At 34.1% G+C, this 16,319-nt stretch overlaps 1 protein-coding gene across 1 annotated transcript in view; it reads left to right on the forward strand.

The window, feature by feature from the left end:
• LOC149790531 (heat shock 70 kDa protein 12B-like) overlaps positions 1 to 16,319 on the forward strand; it is a 35,454-nt gene that overhangs the window by 1,688 nt on the left and 17,447 nt on the right. Inside the window, exons 2-4 of the mRNA XM_089973237.1 lie at positions 2,040 to 2,083; positions 8,144 to 8,472; positions 13,287 to 13,505. Of these exons, the coding sequence (XP_089829363.1) occupies positions 8,167 to 8,472; positions 13,287 to 13,505 (525 nt within the window). The 5' untranslated portion in view covers positions 2,040 to 2,083; positions 8,144 to 8,166. The remainder of the gene's footprint in view (positions 1 to 2,039; positions 2,084 to 8,143; positions 8,473 to 13,286; positions 13,506 to 16,319) is intronic.

Here is a 16,319-nt window from a genome sequence, read left to right on the forward strand (position 1 = left end):
AAGACTTGAATTGAATCTGATAAATATCTCGATTTTTGTTGTAGTTAGAAATGACCAAGACAAAGATTATCACCGGACTTTCGCAGAGACTGAAAAAATCCGGACAAAAAATGTATAAAAATATTATAATGTATAAAAATATTATAGGACTAAAAGTATTACTTAAATTCCGAAAAATCTACCGACTTTAGTGGAAACTGAAAAAGTAGTCCTAACAATTAAAATACGGTTGAGACAGAAAGTAAAACTACATTTATAATCCAGCACCTGCTTTTATGACTACCCAAGCACTCAGGATATACAAGCTAACTCCAACTATTTTAATAAAATCCAGCAGCTACCTTTGATTACGATCCAACACATCATGTATAATATTCAGCACGCCATCTTATTTCTCCAACATCCCATACACAAAATCTAAAAAAGCATAGTGTAGAGCATATAATCCCACAATGACTACCAGAAGAAAAGAGTATTGTGTAACATAAGGAGATGAAATCTCACAAACGTTCTATCCGAACATAGATATACCATCTAACACCCTATGAAGACTATCCAAAAAGGATTGTGTTAATGATGAGCTTCTGTGTTAACATATAATTTATCAAAATAGATGAAATCTCACAAACATACTATCACATACCAACTACACCATCCGACACCCAATACATACTATCCAAAAACGTCTTGTGTTAACTTAGAGTTTACAAGAAGGAGATGAAATCTCACAAACATACTATCCATTACAACACCTACACTATCCAATACCTCATACACACTATACAAATTCTCATTACCCCATCATGATTCATTGTGTACATACAGTATAAAAAACCAAGACAGACACCTATGTTCCCTTTAGTATAATCCCTTTTTGAATCACAACGAAAATTTCACAACACATCTCAAAAGTCCATTATTGTCTTTCACTGTCTTATGTTACTTATTTAGGCTCTAATAAACAGCAACACAAGAAAGAGTGAAAACAACAAGCTTTGAAAAATGTAACAAATAATTTATTTCCCTGGAAAAACACTAAAAATTGAAAAAAAAGAACTTACGGTTTTAAGAGCTAAAACTAATAATAATCCAAGAATAATCCACGAATTAAACTTTAGAAATCCTAATAACGAAATGTTCTAATGAATTTAAGTTTAAGTCCCGACTAAAAATCCAAAATGGAAGGAGATGACTATACTGTAGCCTTTGTGGCGCTGTAGTGTCTACAATTATGTGTTATTCCACAGACAACAACATTCCGGTGTTTGATTTTCCGAATAAAATTTATATAAATATCTTAATCCAAGAATTCTGTATGAGCACTCAAATATTACCAGGAAAAAGAGTTTATCTTTTAAAATCCAAGTAATCTGGATAAAAATTAAAAAATAACTCCAAACTGTCACAACAAAAGGAACACTTTTACGTCCCAGTGTTTAAAAGAACAACTTCCTAATTTCTCTATAAGCAAAGGTTATACGGTAACTTGAGACGCAAAACAGATTCCCGGGTGACGGTCACGTGATCACATTCTAGAATGGTTTAGAAGGTATCTACATGTATAATGGCTATAATGGCACGTAGTCCAGTACAGCCACGATTTCACTATTATCATTCACACATTAGAAATCAATTTAAAAAAAGTTGTATAATTGATTCACAATCAAGGCTAGGAACTAGGTCAGCATAAGATACAAAGTTCGCTGTTTACAACTAACAGTCAGGTCAAACTAATTTCTGGAAAATATCAAGTTCCTAGTAAACAAAATTACATTACTTTGACATATAATGAAATTAAAAATAAAAAGATTTTAAAACCTACAAACATTCAAATTAAATCAAATATAAATTGAATCAAATATACATAACAACTGTCTTTCCTTTTTTAAATTTCTTCATTGGCATAGGCTCTTAATCGTTTTCAATTTCTTCCTTAGGTCTGCATTTCTTGAATTTCATGGCGGGGATGATACATTCATTTTTTGAAGACCTCTCCTCTTCCTTCTCTTGATTCTTTTGTTTGTTCTCTTTTTCCCTAGGGCACTCTAAAGACCAGTGTCCTTTCTCCTGACAGTGATACCAGGTACCTTGACCTTTGTCTCTCAGTTCTCCTATCGTTCCATTGCTTTGACAATGTGGGCATTATGGGGTCTATGTCCTTTCTCCTGACTGACAGAGCAAGTATCTTGACTTTTATATTAAGAGGATGAGTCGTCCGTTGTCTTTTCTGAAGTAAAATTTCCACTTCCTCTCTCTAAACTGTTTATGGCAACCGCTATCGGTTGTGCTAAATCCCTAACCTGAATGGTAAGCTGTTTTAATTCTTATATCGTGATCTTTTGATTGTTGAATGAATACTCTGACTCTAAGACACTCGCTATATATAAATGGAACATGTGTGTGTAAAAGTTATCCAAAACGTTTTGTAATCAAGATGAAACAATCACACTTTTTCAAGGAGATAGCAGAAACCAAGTGACTAAGGCGACTTGTGTTACCCAACTCTCCGCAGAAACGTGTTTGCAGAAGTGTACGCTAGCGATCTTGAGGAAAATATGAATGTCTCATATCCAAAACAATCATCCTCGAAATCGCTGGCATTGATTTGAGCTAACACTTCAGCTCGTGTGCGAGGCGATACGGCACTAGGATCATTTCATCTTGATTACAAAATTCCATTTAACTCCATTTTACACCAAGCGGGTCCCTATATATATGGTGAGTGTCTTAGATAGTGTGTATGGGGTATTGGATAGTGTAGGTGGTGTGATGGATGGTATGTTTGTACGGCTTTGCCTCGTATTTTTTTAAACTCTAAGCTAACAAAAAACGTTTTGGATAGTGTGTATGAGATGTTATATGGCGTAGGTAGTGTATGATAGGATGTTTGAGAGATATCATCCAACGTTTTAAAACTCTATTCTAACACAAAATTCTACGCTTACAAGGCGTTTTGAATAGAGTATATGGTGTGTTGGAAGGTAGAGGTGATGCAATAAAAATCATGTTTGTTGCATTACATGTAGTTTGCTTAAAGACCTTCCCATTTTGGTCTCATAGTTGGTGTGTGAGTTTGTGTAGATGGGTTGTTAGATAGTATATTTGGAGTGATGCTGTGATGGATAGTGTATTTGTTTGACCTCATATCCTTGTATTCAACCCTTACCCGTTTGGTCTGATAGTCGATGTGTGGAGACTACACGAGGCGCTTTGGATTTTGTGTATGTAAGGAATTGTTGGATGGTATAGATGGCGGAATGAAGTGATGGATAGTATGTTTGTTGGTTTTCTTCTTCTTGGATTCAACTCCATTTATTCTGATGGTTGGTGTGCGGAGACAATCACAAGGCGTTTTGAATGGTGTATGTGTGTATATTGATTATCGGATGGTAGAGGTGACGTGATGGATATTATGTCTGTGGGATTTAGATTTCTTCAAATTCCAAGCTAAGAGTTTTGGATGGTGTGTATTTTGTATTGGATGGTATATGTATTTTTGGCTAGAATGTTATTAAGATTGCATATCTTTATTTAAATCTCTACTTAACAGAATTTGTTTGCATATCTTTATTTAAAACTCTAATTAACAGAATTTGTTTTGGATAGTGTGTATAACGCGTTGGATGATGTGTAATAGTATGTTTGTGAGATGTCATCTATTTTTTATTAACTCGATTCTAACACGGAACCTCTACGATTACACAAGACGTTTTGGATAGTATGTATGAGGTGTTAGATGGTGTAGTTGGTGTGTGATAGCATAGGAATTCTTCTAATTTTTTAAAATTTCTACACTCACGCAAAATATCTACGCTAACACAAAGCGTTTTCGAAAGTTTGTATGGGGTTTTGGATGGTAGAGGTGGTGTGATGGAAAGTATGTTTGCTGCATTACATGCAGTTTGTTTTAAGACCTTCCTAATGTGGTCGGATAGTTAGTGTATGTGTTTGTGTGGATGGGTTGTTGGAGGATATAGATGGTGTGATTGATAATGTATTTGTTGGACTTCATCCTCTTGGCTTCAACCCTTCCCTGTTTGGTCTGATGGGTAATATGTGGAGACTACACATGGCGTTTTGGACGGTGTCTATGGGATTACGTAGGTGAGTGTTGGATGATATCGATGGTGTGATGGATAATATGTTCGTTTGATTTTATTTCCTTGATTTCAACCCTTTTCTGTTTAGTCTAATAGTTGGTGTGTGGAGACTACACAAGGCGTTTTGGGTGGCGTTTGTGTCTGCGTGAGTGGAGGTTAGGGTTGGTTAGTTGGATGGTATAGATGTTGTGATAGAGAAAATGTTTGCCGATTTCATCTCCTTGGTTTCAACCCTTCCCAGTTTCGTCTGGTATTTTAAGACAAAAAATTTTAGATGCTGCGTCTGGGGTATCGGATGGTGTATGTATGTTTGGATAGTATGTTTGTTAGATTTATTCTCCTTCATTTAAACTCTAAACTAACGTAAGACTTTCTGGATAGTGTGTATGATAGTATGTTTGTGATATATCATCTTTTTTCTAACTCGATGCTAGCATAAACGCTACGCTAACACAATGCGTTTTGAGGGGCCCCGAGTGGCCGAGTGGTCTAAAGCGCTCTCCGTTACGGATCACTGCCATCTCACCTCTGTCTGCGTGGGTTCGAGTCTTGGATTCGGCCAATGTTGGTATGTGAGAAAGCTTGCCAGTAGCTTCTCGTGGGTCAGTGGTTCTTTGAGGGGTTTTCCCGGTTTCTTCCTCCACCATTAATACTGACCGCCATGTATAGCCTATCGTGAGCTGAAAAATGGCGTTAAACCCCACAACAACAACAACAACAACATGCGTTTTGATAGGGTGTATGGAGGTGTTGGATGGTATATGTATGCCTGGATACTATATTTTTGAGATGTCATCTTATTGCTACGTTTTGTCTCGGTCATTTCTGAAAACAACAAAACATCTGAATAGTTATTAGTTTCCATTTATATCAGCTTAATTTTCAGACGTTTAGTTCAATTTTCTTAATTCACGGGACATTTTGGTAATTTTAGTACTTGTTTTAGTGTCGACCAATTTTTGAATATTAAGGATTTTTTAAAATCCCGCATAGATTAATTTTATTAGTATTACTTTTAGTCTTAGCCAAATTTAAAACGAAATGAAAAAATCCCATATTTTTCAGTCTCCTTGAAACTCTGATACAATTTCGGAGTTGTAGTGCTACTTTTAGAATCGGCAATTAGAGTATTAATGTTTCAGATTTTTTCAGTCTCCTCTAGAGTCAGGGACATTTTTATAACTTGAATACAACGATCAGACTGAGACAGTTTAATCTAATAGTCAGGGTTCTTTTTAGTTTTCGTTCAATCTTGAACAGTTTGGTAATTTTAGTATTACTTTGATTATAGCTAATTATATAGTATTTAAAATAATGGTATAAATATCTGTATTCTGTGTATGTGCTGTGTATGTGCTGTGTATGTGCTGTGTTTTGTGCTTGTGTGTGTTGACAAAAACTAAAATTCAACCACAAATGTGCATTGTGTGTGTGTTTTGTAACTCAGACTTAAAACTCATTACTATCACCCTTTTGACCCTCAAGTGTCTTTCCCATGCTAATTTATCGTATGATCTCATAGTGTTTTTTCTGACTCTATAATGCCTTTGTGACCCTATAAACCCTTGACCCCAAGTGCTTTCCCATGTTAATTTCTTGTATGACCCCATGTGCCTTTTTAAACCCCAATCGCCCGTTTTTACTACTTATACTTCGACATCTGAACAAACTGCACGTGTTTATATTAATAGATGCGTAACTGATGCAGACAAGGCAGTAGTTCAAATGCATTATGTCCATTTTTAAAAAATCTGCAATCTGTAAACCTTTTTGAAAAATTAGCTGACTCTTTGAGGGAATTTGACCATATTAGATATACTAGTTTCTACATAAATTTATTATGTAAAATACACTTTTAAATTCGGATACAACAGTTGACCCTTATAAACTGGAGAATATTGTCAATTTAAGACAAATACTGTTGACTTTGTCTTTGAATCCTGAAATTAGGTACTTTCTAGAACTCCCTTGATAAAAAGATGGCAGCAGAGTAATGTTAACACTATATGCATGGGATGTCCTTGACCTCAGCTTGTCTACGCTGACTTTATGTTCTCGCCATAACACATGTAATGTACAAAGTACAACGAATACAAATCGTTCACTTAAATGCGTTACGGTAAACTGATAAAATTCAGTCATTTTTATAAGTCCCTACAGCTTTTTTGGGTCTAATGGGCCAACAATAGAAGTCGTTTTCTATTCTGAAATGAAGTCCTATACTGCCCAAACTTCAAATCAATACATTATATTTGTAAAACCATCAATTACTTGTGATTACTACTTAGAATTGGTAAACAACAAAGAAACTTCATGACACATGTAATTTATTAACCACATGTTATGTCAGAAGTGTAAACGATTCCATCCCAGTGAATGTATTTAATTATTAGCATACCTGTTCGCTAGTAGCCAAAACAGACATTAATTATGCAATCGCTGGTTACAATACAGCCATGCTAAGTTTGGTTCATCCACACACATGATTATGTGATCAATTAACAATGTGCTTAAAACTGGACCAAACAGGGATTGATAAATTGACACACCTACATATCTGAGAAGACAAATCTGTGTTGTCCAACTGTTCGAATTTTCTTATTTTTTGACAATGTTTTTTCTTCGGATTATCGAAGTAAGTTTTATAGCAATTAAAGACATTTCCGGTGCGGAAAGCGGATTTCTGGATTAACGGAGCGAATGAACGTTTAGGAATATCTTTGTCCGGATTGAGAGGTATCCGGATTGAGAGGTTTCCGGATAAAAGGTATCCGGGCTAACGAGGCTCCTATGTATGGATGGATGTATGTATGTATGTATGTATGTATGTATGTAAATTGTAAACTTATATACCACAGGAACAATATGAGCTTGATTTTGGACAAGGCCAAGTACAAAAAAAATTATACATAGCATATATTCATGACGGAAAGGCAACTGATAATAAAAATTAAACATAAGCAACATAATATATATATATATATATATATATATATATATATATATATATATATATATATATATATATATATATATATATATATATATATATATATATATATAATTTATACTGTTTTTACTTAAGATTGTTAATTGTATTCTTGGATAGTAAAATAGCAGATAAATATCCCAGGATTAGATGCACTAATCATGACAATACAGCACAATAAAATCTTCGGCAATTTGCGATAGAAAATCAGTGCGCCGTTTCGGTCTTTAGAAACACAAGCTGATGCAAATATTACCTATCCAAAGGAAAAAAAAAACGTAGCTGGTTACTTGCGTAATACAATCAAAATCATTTAATACCTATATGAATGTTTGCTTAATTCGATACTACAGTCTGATAATCATACGTTAATTTTGCTAAATATAAGTCAAGTTTATTTCATTAAGAAACCCTAAGAAATGTATCACCTAATTTCTTATTCATCCAATTAGTTTTGAGCAGCCCAATGCAAATTCAGTCTGGAATTTCAGTTTATGAAGTAAATTTAAGCAGTTCTACAAGAAAATGAATTTCTGTGTCCTATACTGGTGGAAACAAAATACATGATTTCCACTTGATCACCAATGAAAGCATGATCAGTCGTCTACTTATTTGCTTTCCTTTTATTAATTGATATGGAAATGACGAACGATAATTGTATGTTATAGTATTTGCATACGTATTATAAACCCTTACGCGTGTTTATTATTTGCAACTCTGAAAAATGTATCTTTGTGAATATCTTATTTGAAATGTGTTTAAGGCAAACTGGAGTGGTACGCGAAATGTATATCACTTTAGTAGTTAAATATAACTTCATACTTCGCAGATTCAGAGATTTAATTTGGAAAATATTTTTGATGGAGAACTAATGACATATCTGGACCTTTACTTACATTCCTAGGGCTAATCTTACACATATATCTTTACACACACACACACACATATGTATATATGTGTATATATATATATATATATATATATATATATATATATATATATATATATATATATATATATATATATATATATATATATATATATATATATATAGATCCGGAAACTGACCGACCCAAGATGGCAGTTAAATCAGAATGTGGGCGAATTCTGGTTGCTGCGATGGACTTTGGAACATCTTTCAGCGGATATGCATTTTCCTTCAGTATCGATCCAATGCAGGTACAAACTAACCAGGCTTGGGTAGCGGGATCTACACAGTTGATTTCAATGAAGACTGCGACATGTATTCTTCTTACCCCACGGCAGGAGTTTAATTCTTTTGGTTATGAGGCTGAGAACAGGTACGTCGACCTGGCCATTGACGGAGTACATAAAGACTGGTACTTCTTCAAGAAATTCAAAATGCTTCTCCACAACACAGAGGTATGCCAATTCCTATCCAGCATTTTAAGAGTAGTGGAAATGATTCCCTGTGATCTGGGAATGTGTGCCATTATCTCCGTATATGCAAAGAGTTAAAATGATATTCTACATTTTTGAAAGAAATGCTCTTAATCTCCGTCAGTATAATGACTAACTATTTGAACTATATCAATAATAACTAAAAGCTTATAATCTTAATTTTTGAAACGATTCTGTGCGAAATTTTCTAATCACGATTCATCAATTTAAATTCCATTCTGTTTTCCATTAACCCCATAAATTTAATATTTAATACTAGACCTCTGTAATTAACATTAATTTTCTTTGTGCGACTCTGTGTATTTTCCAATATATATATATATATATATATATATATATATATATATATATATATATATATATATATATATATATAAACTGGTCTAAAGTGCTAGACTTTACTGATTAATGTCACCTCAGATCTGTCCGCGTGGGTTTCTAGTTTCGGGTTCGGCAAATATGTATATTTGAGAAAGCTTTCCAGCAGCTTCCCGTGGGTCAGGGGTGTTCACTGGGGTTTTCTGGGATGATTCTCCGCCAGTTATACTTGCCGCCATATAGGGGCAGTTGTATGATGAAAAATGGCGTTAAGCCTACACAACAACCGTCATTTCTTACAAGCAGGACAGCGATAATATCTTGACTCTGTTTTAAATGCAAGTATGTGTATTTGTCTATATATATATATATATATATATATATATATATATATATATATATATATATATATATATATATATATATATATATATATATATATATATATAATATGAACGCTTCATCTTTTATATTCGACTCATTGTATATATTTTCCATTTAAAAGAAACAAGCTAAGCCTCATTTCCTCTTGATGAAAACTTTATACATATCGTGATATATCGTTGATGCACCGTAGCTCAGTTGGTGGAACATCGGGCTCGTGATCAAAGGATTGCAGGTTCAATGCCCATCTAGCCCGTCTGCTTCTTCGGTGTGTCTCTGGAAAATGCACTTAGATTCCAGTTCCTTGGCATGATAACGCTGTTATTGTCTTAAAAGTGCCATTAAAACCTTGAAAGAACAAAACTTTCAGTATTCTCCGATCAAACGGTTTTCAAGACAACATATGTTTGTCGCGTGTAACTATCTTCTGACTACCCCGTTTGAAATATTTGCCATCCCGTCTCGACTTTTGTACAACAAATGAATATCGAGTGATTACATTACCTGACAAAAAACAGTCAAAGGCTGAGTAAGCATAAGAGTACATTTGATATTCCATTTTAATAGATGACTTTATATGATTCATATCACAAATTCATGTTGCATTCCATTGGCCTCATGCTATAACTATTTTTTCCTACAAAATCTTTACATTTGTTTCTTAGCACTGAACATTCAAGTGTGTACCAATCCTAGCATATCATATGTTGATCTAAGGTATCTTCGAAGATGAACGCACGGTGAAGGTCTTGCCATAGGTTAACAGGTCTTTATGTGAGATGCTGGACTGTAAACAAAGCAACGTGCAGTGGGTCACAGATTTCAGGTCTGGATCAGCACCACTGTCACATTACTGATTATGCACTTTCGTCAAATGTGCACTGACAACCACACCATAATTATCTTATTCTAGCTAATGAAAAATTTCCTTTGTATCAATACCATGAATGCATAAATCTAGCTCTTGTATCACCACCAAAATGAGAGAGGAAAAATGCTATGCAACTAGACTGGGGCCACATCCACAGATACTGAAGCGGACATGATAATTATGATCTGAGTCTGGTTGTGTGGTTGTGCTTGATTCGCGGAACATTTAGAATGCTCACCAATCAGCACTTTGTTTATAAGTATATGTCCACTTGTCATCTTTGTTTGTAAACTAATGGTGGCGTCCAGAATTCTGTACTTGTCAGATTTAACCCATTGTGTAAATATCGTTGGAGAAAGGTTCAAAATTTCAAAACCATTAAAAAATTAGAGCAATATTTGAAAATGAAATGCCTTCCTCCAGATTTTAATTACGTGCAACAAGTTATAATTTAGGAAAATTATAGTTAAATTAAATAATTTGGATTACAAACTTCTCGTTCCTTTAGTAAACGAACTTACCATCACCGTTGTTTTCGATGTTTGGACATAAAATGTAGCCATTAATTTCAAAATATACAATGTGCCCCCCCCCATTACTAAATGTTTACAAACGAATTGAGTCTCTATATGCTATTTCTCCAATCAAAATTACCAAATGTGGAGATAATCCTAAACTTTCCGTGTGAACTGGGTAATATTGAGCCTATATATTACAAAAGAGAATATTTCTCCTAATTCTTATCATTATTTTAATAAAGTAATAATTAACAATTGTTGAAGAAATCAATCCAAATTGTATTATACTTCGTTCGATAATTTCTTCAAAGTCAGTTGTACCCATTTGTAACTTCAATTTCTTATTAATTGTAAGAAAAGTGAGGTTATAAATTTGGTGTCAGAAGTGGGATCATACAAAAAATCGTAAAGAAAAAACGCAAAAGATTTGACAATGTGAATAGCAATAACAAACATTTTCTTTTTTCAAAAGTGGTTCATCAGGTGTTACAAAAGTATGAAAAATAAACCTTTTTGAGTGTGGAAGAGACAAATAGGAAATCTCAATCTACAAATCTGCAAATTAGTGCGACAATATGAAAAAATGATAGCAGTTATGCGACAAGGTCAAGGGACTCAAGCTCCTATAATAAGCTAAGGAATAATTTAGAAGAAGAAAGAAATGTTTAAAAAAATCAACAGAACAAATCATAAATTTAGATTGAAAAGTTAAATATTTAAGTGCTCTCCCTTGGAGACAACACGAAAGCAAGCAACAGTTAAAATTACATTATTTACAGCCGTGGGCACATCTTATTGAAATATAAGGGACAGGTCAAAGAAACAGCTATTATTGAACTTTAAAAACACAACTATCTTTATGGAAAAGAAGTTCACAGTGAGAATTGACCATAACAGTCTGAGATAACTGAAATATGTCAAAATAGATACCATATACAATGCTGGCAGGCTATACTCTAATTTAGATGCCTCATTCAAACACCCCTGTGTCGATGTGAACTACACTTTAATGAGAAAGGTGTAAAGTGAAACATATAGAAACCCTGACGTTATGGTTCTAGTTCCCAAACGAAATAAAGCCATTGTCTCCTTCGAGCAATCCAAACTCAGACAAAAGTGAAATACACAGGGAAGAATATTTTACCATCCCTTGTCACAGCATTTAGACAATGCATAGTCTCAATAGCACCGAAATCTTTGATCTGTCTCATATTTAGAATATCTTCCCTGGTAAACGGATAGCTTTGTTTTGATGACAATATTTTAGTTAGAAACTTATCAGAGATTCTAGAAAATGAAGTAAAACACAATGAATATTGACTGAACACAGTAACCATCTGCAGAATAGTGTTGGGACCTTAAATAATGTTATAAAAGAGGTTAGGCAATAATACCCATCTCTTAACCGTGGGACAAGTACAAATAATTCTCTGACTTCCCAGTCGGAAGATAATGTAGATAACTTGTATATATTCCAATTATCCTATTGTAAAACAGTGTTTTAATTCTAAACGTTGTTAAAAGGATGTTAAGAGTAAAAATAAATTTGAAAGGGCAGATGTTTGAAACTGCTTTCCTGCAATAAAATGCTATTAGAAACGGGTTGTTTCTTTTGTAGTAGAGAATGGGAAAGCGATAATGGGCAGAAAGTAACCATGCAGACTAGTCTTCCAAAATGTTTTCAAACAAAATCATTCTCACAAAATTACATAACAGTTTCACAGGTTCATCCTTAAGAGTCACTAACGCTTGAAAAAAGTGTTAAATATCTTCCTTATGTATGGGCTGAATAAAATTAGAGAAAATTAATGCAAGAAACGCGCAATGTGCGCGAGAACGAAATCATTGCTTTCAAAATAAAATCATCCATGTAACATACAATGAAGGAGACTTATGAAAAGGATTCCTATCGATTTTAAAGGTCCACTGTTCAGGACTAAACAGGGAAACATATATTTTGGTCCTTCCAATTTTCAGTATGTACAACATTTTGTATGTTATAATATTTGAGACCACACATTTTGGCAAAGAATTTGGATGGCAAACATCAAATTCCATAATACATAATATGCAATGTTTGCTTTGAATATTTGGACGTAGGATGTGACAAATTATTTAAAAATATAACATTTGGCGAAATTACTAAAGTGTTGAGTTAATGCACGAAATAAAGATTTATCTAACCGATCTTCGAAATGAGGGGAAAATCACAGAAAGAAAGATAGGTGAGTTCTGAAAATGGTTTATGTTAAATGTGTGACTGAAAGATTATAAGATTTTGCTCTTTCTTGCATTTTCTTGGTGCTTAAGTGTCACACCTTCTATAGTTTTCAGCTAAATTGTTGATAATGCTTTCTGTGGTGTCCAAGGGGGATCTCATCACAAGGTAAGATATTTCTGTTTTCTTACTTCATTGGTTTAACAACACCATTTAGTGTGTTCAACATGTTCAGAAAATATGTATAAGAACCGAAACTAGGTGCACTAGTCAATCCAGGTTACTCATGAGAAGTGTGTGTGTGTGTGTGTGTGTGTGTGTTAAGGCTGCCGTAACTATTTCATCGCATATGTTTATAAAGCTTACAAATGGAAATTGTCTTGACTGTCTTGACTGTTGGAATTTGCCAGAATTCACTTTTGAATTTGGAAAAGAAAGATATTGTTATCAACGAATTTATTTTTAGGGCTTGAAACAAGATACCATGATAGAGGACGCATCTGGTCGCAAGATGAAGGCAATGACGATTTTTTCATTGTCAATCAAATACCTTAAAGACCACTTGATGAATACAATTCATAACCGCGTCCCAGAAATAGTACAGAAGGATGTTCACTTCGTTATTACCGTACCCGCCATATGGGACGACAAGGCTAAACAATTCATGAGAGATGCTGCAGTAAAGGTAACATATGCTATTTTAAGTTTTCAGATGGTGAAATGCACAAGTAGAAGTAACAATTACACCATACATGCACACATCCTATATACCTAGTCTCCATGAACTATTTTCGGACCAAACCTACACTCCAACCAACCAAACCATAAAACACTTCAGAGCAGCAGTCCACTCCGATAGTTGCAAATAAAAGTTTGGAATACAACATCATATTCCCCCCAAATAAGCGCAGAAAATAAATAGTATAAAATCTACTCTATTAACTATGAACAACTTGCCACCAGTAATTATATGTAGAAAGCAGTTCTCGATAATAATATGACTACCTCAAGATTGCAACACTCCCTTACTCTGTCTAACATCCTCCTGGAGAAGATCATGACAGAGGCCATATTTTACCACAATGGAACAGTCACTGTTGGACATCTTATCTTAGCAAACCTCCGTTTTGCAAATGAGATCAGTACTGACTCAGCAAATGAGCTAACAGAGCTGCCAACCTGCATAAATAAAGCTTTCTCAAAATCTGGGACTAACCTAAGTGTTTACCCACCCACCCACCCCAAAAAAATAAAAATAAAAAAAATACGTCAGAACAAATTAGTCAACATTCTTACAGCATTCCATTGTCAAATCTGAAACTCGAGATTGAATACACCTCCGTATACCTTCGATCTACTATCGCAAACGAAGAATGTATATTAATAGAAGTATACCTTAAGGTCACCCTAGTTTCAGCTGACCTCTTCAACCTGAAACATGCGTGGAAAGACAAGGATCACAGACAAACCTAAAGTTAAACTACTAAGGGCACTGACACGGTTAAAGTTTCAATATGGCTGTAAAGGAGGGCCTCTAAAAAGCACACTATAAAAAGAATAAAAACTTGAAACGCTATAGTTAGTTCTTAGACATTCCCTATACCTGCTGCAAGACAAACTACGAAGTGCTCAACATAATCCAACTAGCCGTTCATGGCCATGTTCACCTCCTAACAATAGTCATGCGATCATCGGGAATGGCCAAATTCTTCGTACAAGGCACTGTATTTGGCAACGGTAAAGTGGATACCAAAGCAAGAATTATTTTGAAACACCAAGGAATGTACGGGCATGACATTCAACACGCCTCACTGGTCATGAGGGACCACAGTTTATTCGGAACTGCTATTGGAATTACATCGGAAGTGGAGTCCCAACGATCTCAACGATCAGGTGATAAATTAGGTGACATAAGAACTGTTTAATACTGGAGAAGTTGCCTGCCAAATAAATTAATTAGCAATAGCGGTAAAGACAGAGGAAAACTCGGCAAGATAAAAAGGCATATGATGCAGAAATATTTACATTAAATCAAACTTTCTGGTTTTACATAGAACATCTATTTTGCGTCAGTTTCCACTGTTCCAAAACACTATATAAAAAAAACATTGAAGACAAAATTTAGGCTAGCAAAGAAATAACTAGGATGAAAACTCTTCAAAAAGATTTCAACATTATATTTCAGACTAAACTATGCTATTGACGGTGATAGTACATTTTTGTTGCCCGGTGATATGGTGATGAGAACTGGCATTACTATTGCATACATAAATTTCAAAGGTTATCAGATACATATAATCTGGGAATAATTACTGCCATAAATGCCGACCTGGTAACTAATACACTGCCACCAGCTAATAAACAGTCGGCAACAATTAGCGAAAATATAGAGAACGGCATTCAAGGAAACCCAGAATGACAACTATTCTTTAGGAGTCGTTTTATTGTATTTATCAAAATAGAGTATTACTTTTCTACTCCTCTTGCCGTTATTCTATGCATACTTGTAGTTCCTAATATTAAAACATTAGCTACAGTTGCATAGAAGCTGTTAATTAATGGTAGAATAAACAATTAGATATTAAACTAACTTGTCTATCTAAATTTAGAATCCAGGTTATTGCAGTATTACACTCCAAAAATACCAATGAATGTTTATCATTATTATAACTAGCTCAAACGATTAATTGGCAATAGTTTGCGCACCTCTTTCAACTTTGTCAGTAAATGACTATGTGCAAACATTATTACCAATACCATTACTGCTGTTACCAGTATCTGTATTAGCACCACCTGTTTCTCTGCCTCTTGTTGTACCTTTTACAAAATTTACCAAGAGTTATCACTGACACCCCATGACAATTGTTATGCCTTTTCTTTAAACAAATGTTTAACCATTTGCCTAATGGTAACTTTGCTGTAAATTTCGAGTCAATGTAATTAATATTTTCTAAAAGTTTCCCTAAATTTGTTAAAGGACTATCTGCATATGCTAGCTAACGTGCATTAGAGTGCAAAATATTTCGCATTTTATCGGTTTTGCGATTTGCATATTGCGCTTTAATAATACAAATTTTATTGCCTCAAAATATTTGTTATAAAATATCTGATTAAATTACAAAAGCATTTGCATAACCTTTTAATTCTTTGTCTTTCTGTTTCTGGATAAAATCATCTGCCAATATGTCTTTCTTCTTGATGACTGCTGCTTAAACCTTTTTAAAGTTTTTCTTTTAATTTCATTTAATAATTTAATAGATCATTTGTTAAAATTACTATGCATTTCATTCGTATGATCTAATATCTCATTCGAATCTATACTAGCATAAATCTGTATTGCGTAATTTATATATTTGATGCTTCATTTGGTTTTAATGTTTTCATGTCTATCTTCCCAGAATTGTTTATATGACTGACAGGTATGTTGCTATAAACCTGAGGTGAGCCACTTGCTGGTTTATACATGTTTTACGTTAAAGTTAAAATAAAAACAAGATGA

This window comes from Sinohyriopsis cumingii, chromosome 10 (genome assembly GCF_028554795.1).
Source record: "Sinohyriopsis cumingii isolate HCF-2022 chromosome 10, ASM2855479v2, whole genome shotgun sequence".
Classification (NCBI taxonomy): Eukaryota; Metazoa; Mollusca; class Bivalvia; order Unionida; family Unionidae; genus Sinohyriopsis; species Sinohyriopsis cumingii.